The 12,659-nt window shown below is 54.2% G+C and overlaps 1 protein-coding gene across 6 annotated transcripts in view; it reads left to right on the top strand.

The window, feature by feature from the left end:
- DUSP8 (dual specificity phosphatase 8) overlaps positions 1-8,972 on the top strand; it is a 40,929-nt gene extending 31,957 nt beyond the window's left edge. For 5 of the 6 annotated variants that reach the window (XM_048305924.1, XM_048305927.1, XM_048305925.1 and 2 more), the window contains exons 4-7: positions 5,569-5,735; positions 6,942-7,101; positions 7,279-7,402; positions 7,806-8,971. In XM_048305924.1, the coding sequence (XP_048161881.1) occupies positions 5,569-5,735; positions 6,942-7,101; positions 7,279-7,402; positions 7,806-8,910 (1,556 nt within the window). In that variant the 3' untranslated portion in view covers positions 8,911-8,971. Of the gene's footprint in view, positions 1-5,568; positions 5,736-6,941; positions 7,102-7,278; positions 7,403-7,805 lie in introns of all 6 variants that reach the window. The other variant, XM_048305929.1, reaches the window with a different exon arrangement.
- The last annotated feature ends 3,687 nt before the right edge of the window (positions 8,973-12,659 follow it).

Genomic DNA, 12,659 nt, shown 5'->3' with positions numbered 1-12,659 from the left:
TGCTGCCCAGCTTAGCTGCCGGCACCAACAGGCTGCCACCCAGCACGAGTCAGGGAGATGGCGTTTTGCAAAGAGGGATTTTCCCAGCAGCTCTGGGGGTTGATGTGCAGCTTGCCAGGCCCCTCCATTTTCTGTCCTTCAGTTCAACCTGCGGCAGAGAAGCTCAGCCGAGCACTCAGACTCATTGTCATAAGAAGGCTGAGCATGATGCAGGCAGGCGAGGGCTGGGGTTTTGCAGTCTCCTCAGCTCTTGTCATCTCCTGCTGTACCTCAGTTCAGCAAGGTGCTTTAACACTTGGGGATGGATGTGTCAGAGTGCTGGGAGCAGCATGTCCCCCAAGGGGCTGGGCTGATGAAGAGGGGGTATCCAGGCACCATGCTGGCCACCAAGACAACGCAGCAGTGAGGGAGCCGTGCCGGCGTGGCGGCTGCTCCAGCAGCAAGCCGAGGCGCGTGCTCGCTTGCATGCCCCGCTGCTCCTTGCCACGTGCCGCCCTGGCAGCAGCTCTCAGCCACCACAGGCATTTTAATGAGAGCTGGGCAGAGCCTGGCCTCTCTCAGCCCCCTCAGCTGCCAGGAGCTTTAGCGGGGCAGAGGGTCTCCAGCACGAGCACAGGCACAAAACCCACTGGTGGGGCTGCGGGCTGCCGCAAAACCTCTGGCAGCTGCATGGGGAACCGGTCTCTGAACAGCTCTGACTGCTGCTCTCTAACTCTCATTATTGCAGCAATGAGGGTGGGCTGTAAAACACATCTTTAATATCCCTGTAGGTCTCCTGCTAGCTTCCAGTGTGAGAGCTGGGGGTGAGGAGTGGGGTGTGGCAGCTGCTGGCCCAGAGAGGATTTCCACCTCTGGGTGTGCTTGTTCCCCTCCTCTTTGCTGCCACAAACTGATGGCGCAGCACAGTGACATGTCACCTTTTCCCTGTTTCTTGATGGGAACCTTTGAGCCTGTGATGCACAGGGAAGGCTGCTGAACAGGACATGCTGCTCGGTGTGTCTCTAGGGGAACTTTTATGAGACTCACAGGGCTGGGGATGTTCAAGAGCCATGTGGCTCTCTTGAGGAGCAGTTTTGGAGTGAGGCAGGTGCCCTGGGCAGCCCTTTCACAGCTTCTTGCAGTCAGCAGGGCACAGCATCAAGGCCAGAGCTATTGGGTTATCCCATAGGACTCTGAAGGAGGTGGTGAGTCCATGGGGCTGTAGATGAATGGGCAGAGTGAAGCCATCAGAGCAAGGTGTGAGAGGGTTTTCAAGCCCCATCTCCACTTTACACCTCCAGCCTAAAAGGTGGCCTCGGTTCAGGGAGGGACACAGGGAACAGCAGGGAGCTGGGATATCCATGCTTCATGTGTCCCACACCTTCTTTATATCCTCTGCAGTGTCTTCGTTAAGATCTCATGCAGCTTAATGGATTGTAAATCCCTAAAGCTGGGGCTTACCACCAGAAGGAAAATAATGCCACACCACATCCCTGTCCCTAGCCAGGAGTTTGTCACCTCCTGTGTCACCTTCTCTGCACCACCACTGCTGCCCAGCTTTGGAAGAGAAGGGCACAGTGCCACTTGCTGATGATAGATTTTGCCTGAGATGTTGTCAGTGACCCAGCTATGACTAGGATGTCCCCAGAGACCACCTGAAGGTGACAGCCAGGGCAGTGGAGGGCTCCCCAGCTGTGCCAGGGTCCCAGCTCAGCAGTCCAACATCTCTGTCCTTGCACCTTGTAATCTCCTTGGCCCTGTCTGTCTTTTTGTTCATTTTGGTTACAGCCATTTCAGGGCCGTAGGCAGACACTGGTGCAGGGACTGGCAAAGGGCCTCCTCACTGTGCAGTTTGCTGCTCAAGGGGAGGAGTCACCCAGCTCCCAACAGTTGCAGCAGTGCGGGTACCACAGGAGCCTGTTCAAAGATGCTGCTGGCATCATCCCCCTGGCCTGATGGACAGGCTCGGAGAGGATTCCCAGGCTGTTTGCCTTCCCTCTGCAGCATCTGTTCTCACAATAAATCCAGTTTCACTGGGGAGGTTGTCACAGATGTTCAGCTGGAAAATGTGCAGAGGGGAGTGCCTGGCAAAGATGGGGATAGGGGAGAAGTTGTGGTGTTTTCCCCTCTCTTCTCAGAAGGGCCATACAGAGCAGGGCGGGGGGCTGGCCCAGAGGGGTCTCTGCAGGGCACAGCAGGAGGTGGAAGGGTGGTCAGCACCCTGTGAGTGAAACCTGGGATGGGGGAGATGCAAGGTCTCTGTTGTTGCACTCTTCTGGCGCTAAATTGCAGCAACACTCTGTGCCTCAGTGTGATTTTCACTTCTGGGAGGGTGATTTTCACTTCCTAGGCCTCCCAGAACCTGCCCGATGCTGGTTCTTGGCTCCTCCTTCCTCCATTTTCAGCAGGAACAGTGAAAGCATCCCCACTTTTGTTCTGGTTCCCTTCCCTTCCAGTTCCCACTTCTCCTCCTGGGCACCATCTCTGCCTCAGGTAATTGCAGTAGGCAGGAAGACACTGTTTTTTCCAGAGAATGGTTTGGAGAGCCCTCCATGCTGGAGCCACGAGCAGCTCACTGGGCTGTGCCACACAAGGACCAGCTCCTCCCCAGCAAGCCCTCACCAGGGGAGGGGAGCATCCAGAAGAAACCAGAGATCCCCAAACACCCGCTCCATGACAGAAACAAATCCTTCCTGAGCTTAATTCCACAGCTGCCAAGAGAAATGGTGCTCCTGGCACCAGCATTGCAAATAAAAGAGGAAAGGCTAGAACTGGTGCTACCCTGGCTCCTCACCTCATTGGGCTCTGCTGCTCTCTCCCAGCAAAATCTGGGATCCATGGCCTGGGGCATAGAGGGGAGGAAAGCCCAGGTATCAGTTGGAGCCCAGCCAGGGACATTCACTGCCTTTGGGATTGTTTTGAAGAGCTGCTTTGCTTTCTAAAAATGAAAGGCATGCTGGAGCAGCCGCTACAGGGTGGGGTGAGCGTCAGTTCCATGTTGGGATGGTGTCGGGTACCCGGCCCCATCTCTAGGGTTTTCCCCAAGGCCAGGCTGCCCTCAGCAGCTGCAAGTATGGGGGAAATGAGGACAGGTGGGCTGGGAGCATGCCTGGGCTCCTGGACACAGGGTTCAGGCTTTGCATAGGACAAGTGAGGTGAGCTATGGGCATCATTTCAGGTGCCACCATCCTCCAGTTGTGGCAGCCTGCCCAGGTAGGCACTGCAGCTTAGGGTGCTGCTGCCCCTCTACAAACATCCCTGCCTGCTTCACAACCCCCTCAGCTCCTGCCTGGACTTCCCCAGGCAGGGCTGGCAGAGGATCTGCTGCCAGCTGAGTGTGGTGGAGGCAGACAATGGGGAGAGAGCAGCATGCCCTGACCTGCTTGAACTATGAGATCACCTTAAAGAGTCATACAAACCCATCCACTGCCCTGGGCAGCTCCTGATGGATGTGAGTGAGTGCAAGAGGCTGGGCACCTACAGACCAGAGCAGGCACTGATCCCTGGGGTTGCATTTGTGTGCACCCTGCTCCCCAAAAATGTGTCACGTTCTTTCAGAAAAATTCCCATGTTGTTTCACAGAAGCCCAGGGGTCAGATCTGTGCCCCGCTCAAACTCAAGTGCTGCAGGCTTCTCTAGAGGCAACTGAAGGGAGCACTTCTCACAGGGTTGCTGCCCCAGCATCCCCCAAGCATCAGCACGGGGTAAAGCAGGGAGGTTGCATGTGTTCATGCAGAGCTCTGGCTAGTGATGGGCAGTCCTTGGCAATGGGGACACAGTAGAGGGATGAGCAGTAACCAGAGCTATGCTGCACCTGTGCTGGGCCTCCTGCTTTTGCTCTGATTTAATGTCCCACTTGAGAGGTGATGTCATTTCGGAGGGAGCCAGAGAAAAGGAAGTGCTGGAAAAGATAAGGTGCTTTAACTCTACTCCTTCCGTCTTGACTGGGTTTTGAAGCTGGGAGCTGTGTTAGCTGCCACACAGGAAAACACAAGACAGGGGAGGAAAGAGGTTTGTTGAAGGACACCTTCCCCTTGGGTCAGTGGGAGCTGACACCAGGAGGTGCTGAGATGGAGTGTTATGGAGGACCTTGGATGTTCCCAGGTGGTGTGAGCATGATTTTGTGCACTGCTCTGGCTTCTCCATCACCTTCATCTCACAGACATGTCAGGTGGGTTGTCTGCAGCACCAGTCATGCCTCTCCAGAGTGTAGGTGCCACACCAGCAGCCAGAAAGGTGCTCCAGGACAATCAGCAGAAATGTTGCCAAAGTGCTGGAGAAAGTAAATTGAGAATATGCCAAGGCTGGCCTGCTTCTGAAGGGGAGAGAGACTAGCTTGTTAAAAGGTCTTGTTCAGCTGTGGAGATGAGCCAGGGTTTCTCATGATGCTCAGTCCAGAGACTTGGGCTTTCAAAAGGCTCTCCTGGGAGCGTCCTGGTTCCTTTGACAGTCAAAGGCAGTTAAGCCCCCAAGTCCTCTCTGTCCTTTGGGTGATGTCAAACTGCATCTGCTCATTCACATGGCTGGGAAAACCTCAAGGGAGACTTGAGGCAGATATGACTCAAGCTCCTCTCCATTGCATGAAGCTGCCACCCAGATGTCCTCAGCTGGAGGCGAGTGAAGTTAGGCCACTGCTAGCCAGACCTGGCTCTACCCTGGAGTACGGGATCAGCGAGTGAGAGCAAATCAGGATCACCAGTGGTCTTATGCAACTGTGCAGGACATGCAGCAGCACCAGGGGTTTTCCAGCTCCCCTTGCTGCCCACTGTGCAAGCAGGGCAAGGCTTGCAGCCCTGCTCAAGCTTTCAGGACTGGCTTCAGGCTTTTGACCATGCCAGTCACTGTGACAATAGCTCTGGCTGTCACATGCCAGCTACTGCAACTTCAGCTGGGGGTTTTCTTTCAATATTGGGCTTCAAGATGCTCAATCTGAGTGTGACTGCCCAGCAACTTGGTGCAGTAAACTGGATGCTGCTTGCTGTCACATTCAGTAGGATCAGAGCATGAAAAACAGCAGTGGCCTGCAGGTACCATTATGCCACCATGGTGTGGCAGAAATCATGGGCTTGGCAGGGCTGGGCAGAGGGGGCATCTCTCAGAAACCACAATGTGTAAGTGTAGCCAATGTAGCAAGGTTTGGGCTGACGTCCCAGACCCCAGGAGCTTTGCATCTCAGTGGGCTTGCTTGTTGTCATCTTGCCCTGATGGATTTTGCGATTAAAAGGTGACCCTGTCCTCAGAATAGTAGGGAGCCAAGAAAAGGACTGTCTTCCTGTTATTTGTCTGAATGAAGCTGAGAAGAGCCAACTTCATTGGAGATGGTGTGGGATGTCTCACACGTGCATTAATATCCAGCTGCGATGGGAAAAATCAGAGCTGGGTCTCCATTCCTTTCTCCGTGTGTGTGTCATGGACATCACAGTGTATCTGCACTGGTTAGTGGTGGCTGGTGGCTTGTTGCTTCTCGAGTCTCTGTTCTCAGTGCTGCAGGGTTATCACCACTTTGTCCCCAGCCTGGTCCTCGCGGTGCCAGGTACTGATGATCTCGGCCTTGCTGCTACGAGCTCAATGTCCCCATTTTCTCCACAGGAGGCTTTGCCACCTTCTCATCCTGCTTCCCAGGGCTCTGTGAGGGGAAGCCAGCTGCCATCCTGCCAATGAGCATCTCCCAGCCGTGCTTGCCTGTGGCCAACGTCGGCCCCACACGCATCCTGCCACATCTCTACCTGGGCTCCCAGAAGGATGTCCTGAACAAGGTACAGCCCTGTCGTGGGGATACGTCTGCCCTGTCCCATTGGGGACCCCAGTCATGCAGAGGGGTGAAAGTATTAAGGACTCCTTCCCAGCGGGAAGACCACACAGTTCCCTCGTAAAGGTGCCAGAAAGGCTGTGCTGTGGTGTCACACCAGGGAAGGAATTTTGTTTAAAGGAAAAGTAATGATGAGAAGAAAGACCGAGAGAAAGAAAGAGAGGAAGAAAGAGAGAAAGGAAGAAAGAGAGAAAGAGAGAAAGAAAGAAAGAGAAAGGAAAGAAGGAAGGAAGGAATTGCAGTTAAAGTGCTGCCAGGCATCTGCCTACTGCAGTCATGAGGGAGCCAGCCAGGCGTCCTCATCCAGGGCAGGCAAGGAGGGAGAGGGACCATGACAGCAGAGGGGAGTTGGAGACAGAAAGGAGGGAGAGAGAAATTATGTACAGGGAGTAGAAGGAAATGAAAGAGAAAAATGACAGGAATGTGAGGCTGGGAGCTGGGCTGGCTCCATCAAGCCTGCTGGAAGGGCAGGAACCGGCCACTGGAGAGCCAGGGCCAAAATTCTGGGGCTAAAATCCTGAGGAGCCAATGCCAGGCAGAGAAATTGATGATTTCCTTCCCTCCCCACCTCCTTGGAGGGTTTTGTTCATCTTTTGGAACTGTTGTCTGCCATCCCGACAATGTGGCCACATGCTTGGAGAAGAGAAGCATTGCCCACACATGGCCTCCGCACTTGACCTCACTCTGTTCCCTATGGACAGAGCATCTTCTGGCCACATTGCTTAACATAGGGTGCTACCAGTGACTCACTCCACTCTGTTGGTGAGATGTCTCCTTTCTCCTTCAGCTGATACTTTCACAGCTTTCAGACAGAGTTTTGCTAATTTTCTTTATTGTGTTGTCCTATTCTTCTCATACTGGGGTTCTTGGGTTTTCCCCTCTGGAACCCCTTTCCAGTTATCTTTGGCCTTGATTACTTTACTTGGACCAAAATAAATAACTGCTGAGGTTCAAACCTGTGTCATTTAAGTTAATACAACCTTTCAGCTGGTCTCTGCTGTATTATCATCACCTAGGCCAAGGCAGCACTAGGAGACCCACAGGAGAAAATGCTGGGATGGGAAAAGGCAGGGAGTGTGCATGGCAAGACAGGTCTTCAGTACGTGGTGCTGTCTGAACTCAGCTGATCGTTTGATGGCTTCTTTCCCACCAGGACTTGATGACACAGAATGGGATAAGCTATGTCCTAAATGCCAGCAACTCCTGTCCCAAGCCAGACTTCATCTGTGATAGTCACTTCATGCGCATTCCTGTCAATGACAACTACTGTGAGAAGCTGCTTCCCTGGCTGGACAAGTCCATTGAATTCATCGGTGAGCTTTTCTTACAATGGTTGCAAAGCCTCCAGTTCTCAGCCTTCACAACCTGAACTCTTCTTCTGTCCTCCCTGGTCTTGTCCTCTCACACAATGGCACTGAGGTCTGGGGAGGGAGGCTAGAGCCATTTTGCTCACCATCACTGTTCTCTTTATTTCCTCTGCCATGCTCCAGACAAAGCTAAGGTGTCCAGCTGCCAGGTGATCGTGCACTGCTTGGCTGGGATCTCCCGGTCAGCCACCATTGCCATCGCCTACATCATGAAGACCATGGGTATGTCGTCAGACGATGCTTACAGGTGAGTTTTCCCCTGAGGGTGGGGGGGTTATGCCAGTACGCTTCACTCCAGGGAAGGAAAGCAGGCTGAGCCCAGAAGGAGAGGGTCAGGGCTCCTTGAAGCTCTGTCTTGCCTTGACTGGGTCCCAGTAAAACCAAACTAAACCAAACCAAACCAAACCAAACCTCCACTCATAAAGTGCATGCAATGAGGAATGGTTGGGAGTAATAAAAGGGAGTGGGGAGGCAATCCCAGCTCTAATCCTGCGGCATCCTGAGGCCCCCTGGTTCCCCAAGACCCTTTTCTTTGGAGGGTCTGGTCAGAAGGTTCTCGATGATGCCTCTTCTTCCCTAAAGAGGCTGAGAGAGTAGGGTGGCCCACCGAAGGACCAAGCACCAACGGGGCTGTCTGTGCCTCTTGGCAGGTTCGTTAAGGACCGTCGCCCATCCATCTCGCCCAACTTCAACTTCCTGGGCCAGCTCCTGGAGTACGAGAGGAGCCTGAAGCTCCTCAAGGCCCTGAAGTCAAAGGGTGACCGGGGCGAGGGGGATACGCAGCAGGACCCAGCAGAGGTGGCTGAGGGCAGCCGGCATCCCCTAACACCTACCTCAGAGAAGGCCGAGGATGTGCCGAGGAGCACCGGCTCGGTGTCCCCCACCAGTGACCCCGAGCGGCAGGGCGGGACCCCGAAGGTCCTGTCTCCCACCACCCTGCAGCAGGGCCTCAATGGCTTGCACCTCTCCTCCGAGCGCATCCAGGACACCAACCGCCTGAAACGCTCCTTCTCCCTGGACATCAAGTCTGCCTACTCCCCCGGCCTGCGGCAGGACCCCCCTGGGCCCCCTGGACCCGGGGAAGCCCCCAAACTCTGCAAGCTGGACAGCCCCTCGGGCTCGGGCAGCCTCAGCCCCTTCTCCCCGGGGGCGGACAGCCCCGACCGGCCCGCGGGGCCCGAGCTCCTGCTGGAGGCCAAGGTGAGGCAGCGGCGGAAGCACCGGCACCCGGCGGGCTCGCCGGCCCACGGGCTCAGCCTCAACGTTGGCGGGACCTGCGGCACACGTAAGAGCCCCGGCGCCGAGGACGGGCTGCCCCCGCGGCTCAGCCAGCCGCCCACGGCGCCCGGCGCCACCACCGCCACCGCTGCCTGGAGCGGGGTGCACCTGGAGTCCCCCAGCACTCCGTCGGGTGAGGCTGGCTGGTACTTCGGCAAGGACTCCGGCAGCAGCAGCGGCGGCGGCGGCAGCGGCGGGGGCCTGTTTCCCAGCGCCGGCCCGTACCCGCCGCCGTTCGGCTGCGGCGCGGTGGCGGCTGGATGCGAGATCAGACTGAGGGACAAGGCGCGGGCCGAGCCGCGGGACGGGCGGCACAGCTGGCATGAGGAGGCCGGCGCCGAGAAGCAGTTCAAGCGGAGGAGCTGCCAGATGGAATTCGAGGAGACCATGTCCGAGGGCAGGGCTCGGGAAGAGCTGGGCAAAATCAGCAAACAGTCCAGCTTTTCGGGCAGCATGGAGATCATCGAGGTGTCCTGACACTCACCCGGGGTGCCTGGAGACCTGGGACGGGGCTGGGGCGGGGGGATATTTAAGCTGGGGGGAGCGGGAAGGGGGGCGGTGGGGTCGGGGGTTGTATTTATACTTGCGCGTGCATTTTCGGGAGCGCAAGCGCTGAAACCGAAGCGAAGGTGGATGAGTCTTTCCAGAGTCGGGAAACACAGTGGCGGATGCTTAGTGTCCCTCCTGCACTCGCCCTGGTCCTTCCCGCCCATCCCCAGGGCACCCCAGCCCTCGGAGACCCGAACTCAAAATTTGCGCCTAAAACTCAAGTGGGAAGAGGCAGGGGTTGCAATTTTGGCTGTGGTGATGGGGCACAGCACCTGGAGGGGGGACCACAGATGCCCCTTCCCTGCACCCTGGTGCACTAAGCATGCTCCCCTGTGTTTCTCTGGCTAAATATCCTAAAAATGCTGCACTGGAGCAGCCCTATACATATATAAATATATATTATATATAATATAAAGAAAAAAAAAACCCGAAAACACACACACAAAAGAAAAGGTTAATGGTTTTACTGCAATTTTTATTGAGACGTAAATAATATTTCAATTTTTTTGTTTTGTTTTTAATTTATTGAAGCTGTTCATTCTGGCAATGATTTGCAGACAATGTGGGGCGGTACTTTCAGCTCTATTTTTACTGTGTATGGTATTTAAATCTGAAATACGAGTTTCTAAGCAATATCTGAGGCCTGTGGCTCCTTCTATAGTTACTGTCCACAAAACAGATTTCCCCCTTCTCTCTGGGCATACCAACAAGGGGACAGGAGACTCTTCTGGGCACTTTTTCTAGAAATGAACAAGTAAACGAGCAAACTATAAAACCTTCTTATGACACAAACTGAGCCAGAAAACTCTTCTGGAAGCTGCTGCCTCTTCTTCCCACCTTGGTCTCTGTTTGTTTCTCCTCATCTCCATCCCAGCCATTACCACCATCCCAGCCATCATCCCATCTTAAGCATTGTCCCCATCCTGGCTGTCACCCAATTCCAGCCATATCCCCTCCACTCCCCTCCTTTCGGCTGCCCATCCTTGCTGGAGAGGGAAAGGTGGGAGTCGCCTGAAATGGATGGAAGGCTGCAGGATGTCACCTCCAGCTGCATGGGGAAGGTGTCGGAAGCTGCCACAGCAGAGGGAGGGATGGGAGGCTGGTGGTAGTTGGGATTTCTTGTTGGGAGGTGTCTTGCCTGCCTGTCCCAGCCCCTCAGCTCCCCCTCACCTCAGCTACCTTGCTTGGGAAGTACGGGCACCACTTTCCCTTTGGGAGCGGCTTCCCACATCCTTTGTTTTACATCTGAGAAACTCGGGGAGCGTGTTTGCAGGTGCTGGGACTCCCCTGGTCCTCTTGCCCTCCAGGCCAGCTCCCCTCCATCCAGCGAATGATAAGCTGTCCAGACATGAAGCTCTGGAAGCACATGGAGGGGCACAACTGACTTACTTTCAGAGATGGTTGGCTGCTTCCTCCCATCTGGTGGGAAGCCAAGCTCCTGCCCTCAAACCCCAATGTCAGGATTGCTGAGAAGCTGCTTTCTGAAGCTGGAGGCACTGAGCTGCCTCCACTGCAAAGCACATCTCTCCCTGCAGCTGTCTTTGCTTTCTCCCTTGTCTCGCACTAGTTTGCAAAGCTAATACCTCAGGGGTCTGTGTTCGTGCGTGTCTTTGTCCTGTGTCATCCTTGGAGTGTTGTTTTTTTTCTTTTCTGGGTCCACATGGTTTCTTTCCCTTTCCCTTGTTCCTCCTCTTGCCATTCGTTTCTATCTTTAAATCAAACTACCCGTGACAAAACCAAATGATCTCAGGTTTAAAACTGAACATAAAGCAGAGGCGTGAGGAGCTGCAATCACACAAGGAGGGGCTGCTCGCTTCAGCTCATTGCTTCCTCAACCACCTCTGTGTTCGCAGTTGAGGCAAGTCTCCCTGGAGACTCCTTGCTCTCTTCGGGCTTTAGTTTTTCTGGTTTTCCATGGAGCTATTTGGTGAGATGCTGGGGACCCCCACATGCTCCTGACTGGTTCCCCGAGGTGTGGCAGGGAGGGATGGGGGTGGTTGGAGAGCCAGGGACCCCCTGCTCCTCTCCCCACATCACTTTTGATGAGAGTGAGGGATCTCATAGTCAGTCCTCAAAAGCCTACCACCCCCCATCACTTCCTCCAGCAACCACCTCAAACCTGCTCAGTGTTGCCAACCTGAACATGCTCTCTTCTCATCATGAAGCAGTGATGATGCTATTTTCTAAGCTCCCTTTCTAGACTCCAAAAGGCATTTAGGTCCATCCTGTAAGCCAGGCAGCCATTTCAGGAGCTCCACTTGCAGCAGGTTATCCTAAGTAGGCATCAATGTCAAGTCCAAGGAGGGAGAAGAAAAAGGCTTCATCCTCCCTCTGGTACCTCCTCACTGGGCGGAATGTTAGTGTCACCTGCCTCCTGTCCAAGGAGTGCTTCTGGTCCTCCTTCCCCTTCTGCTGCCTCCAGGGTTGGTTCCAGCATGGACTTACTGAGCTCAGGTCAGGCAAGTTGCTGGCAGGAGCTGGTTAGGTGTAGCTTTGAGCAATGGAGAGAGGCTTAAATTACTTCCCAAGGGATGTAATAGAAAGGACAACAGGTGGGCACAACCAGGTGGGGAGATGAGACAAGCACTAGCAAGCTCCCATCTAATTCCTCCTGTTAAGTGACACAGTGTGTTGCAAGGAGAAAAAAGCAGATGGAGCAAGTCAGGAAGGAGAGGGTGCATGTTGTAAATGAGACTCTGAATGTCTGCAAAGAGGCAGATACGTGGTTTGCTGTTTGTCATCTCCACTCTGCCATCGCCTGGATGCTCCTGAGACATGTTTGAGGTTTTACACACTATGGACTCCTCTCTCCTCTGAAACCACAGCAAAGATAAGTATATTTTAAGGTTAGTAGATTATAGACATTCATGACCCACCTCTGTAGCCTTATTTTGATGTCTTTTACATTCATCCCTCTTGTTTACATTGGGCATGTGCATCAGAAACCCTCATATATACAGTATTTTAAGTCGATATCCAGAAAATAAGTCTTGATGGAGCAGCCCTGCCCAAGTGTCTCCTGCCCATCCTGACCCAAAGCCAGCAGGGTCACCAAGTGGCTTGCAATTGACTTAATTTTTTTTTTTAAATCAAACTGTCTAATAAACCACTTTGTCCATGAGTCAGAGAGCTGTGAGTTGTCATGAGGACAGATGTGCCAGGTGGTAGTCCTCCACATCATCTGTCAGCCAAGTCTTTTTATGGGCTCTCAGCTTTGGGATGACCCATCCCAAAGCCTCACTGGAGCCAAAAATCACCTTTCCATGCTGATCTGATGAGAGCACATTCATTTGTAGGGATCTACAGAGGCGGGAGTGTGAGCAGAGGAGAGGAAAGGTCTCTTCTAGCAAAGGAAGGAACCAACAAAGCTGCTGAATGTCCAATGGCAGTGGCAATGCCTGAGCTTTTTACCACATGAAGGACTGAGCAAACCACAGCTCTCCTTCAGACTAGGAAGGACATTTTGCTCCTTTCCCTCCAGTCTCTGCCTGTCCTCCAGGCTGAACCTCCCAGCCACCTCCTTCCTGGCTGAGCAAAGCTGGCAGGAGGGCAGCGATCAGGTTGGCAACACTGAGCCAGAGGCTTGGGTCAGAGCAGGCTCGTCCCTGGCCTCAGCAGCAGTGTCCCCAGCCCCTGCTGCTTTCCCAGCCCTTCTCTTTGTCTGCTTGTTTCTTTGG

This window comes from Corvus hawaiiensis, chromosome 6, assembly GCF_020740725.1.
Source record: "Corvus hawaiiensis isolate bCorHaw1 chromosome 6, bCorHaw1.pri.cur, whole genome shotgun sequence".
In the NCBI taxonomy this organism is placed as follows: domain Eukaryota; kingdom Metazoa; phylum Chordata; class Aves; order Passeriformes; family Corvidae; genus Corvus; species Corvus hawaiiensis.
Note: the sequence above shows the minus strand (reverse complement) of the source record. Positions and strands in the feature narration are given on the sequence as shown.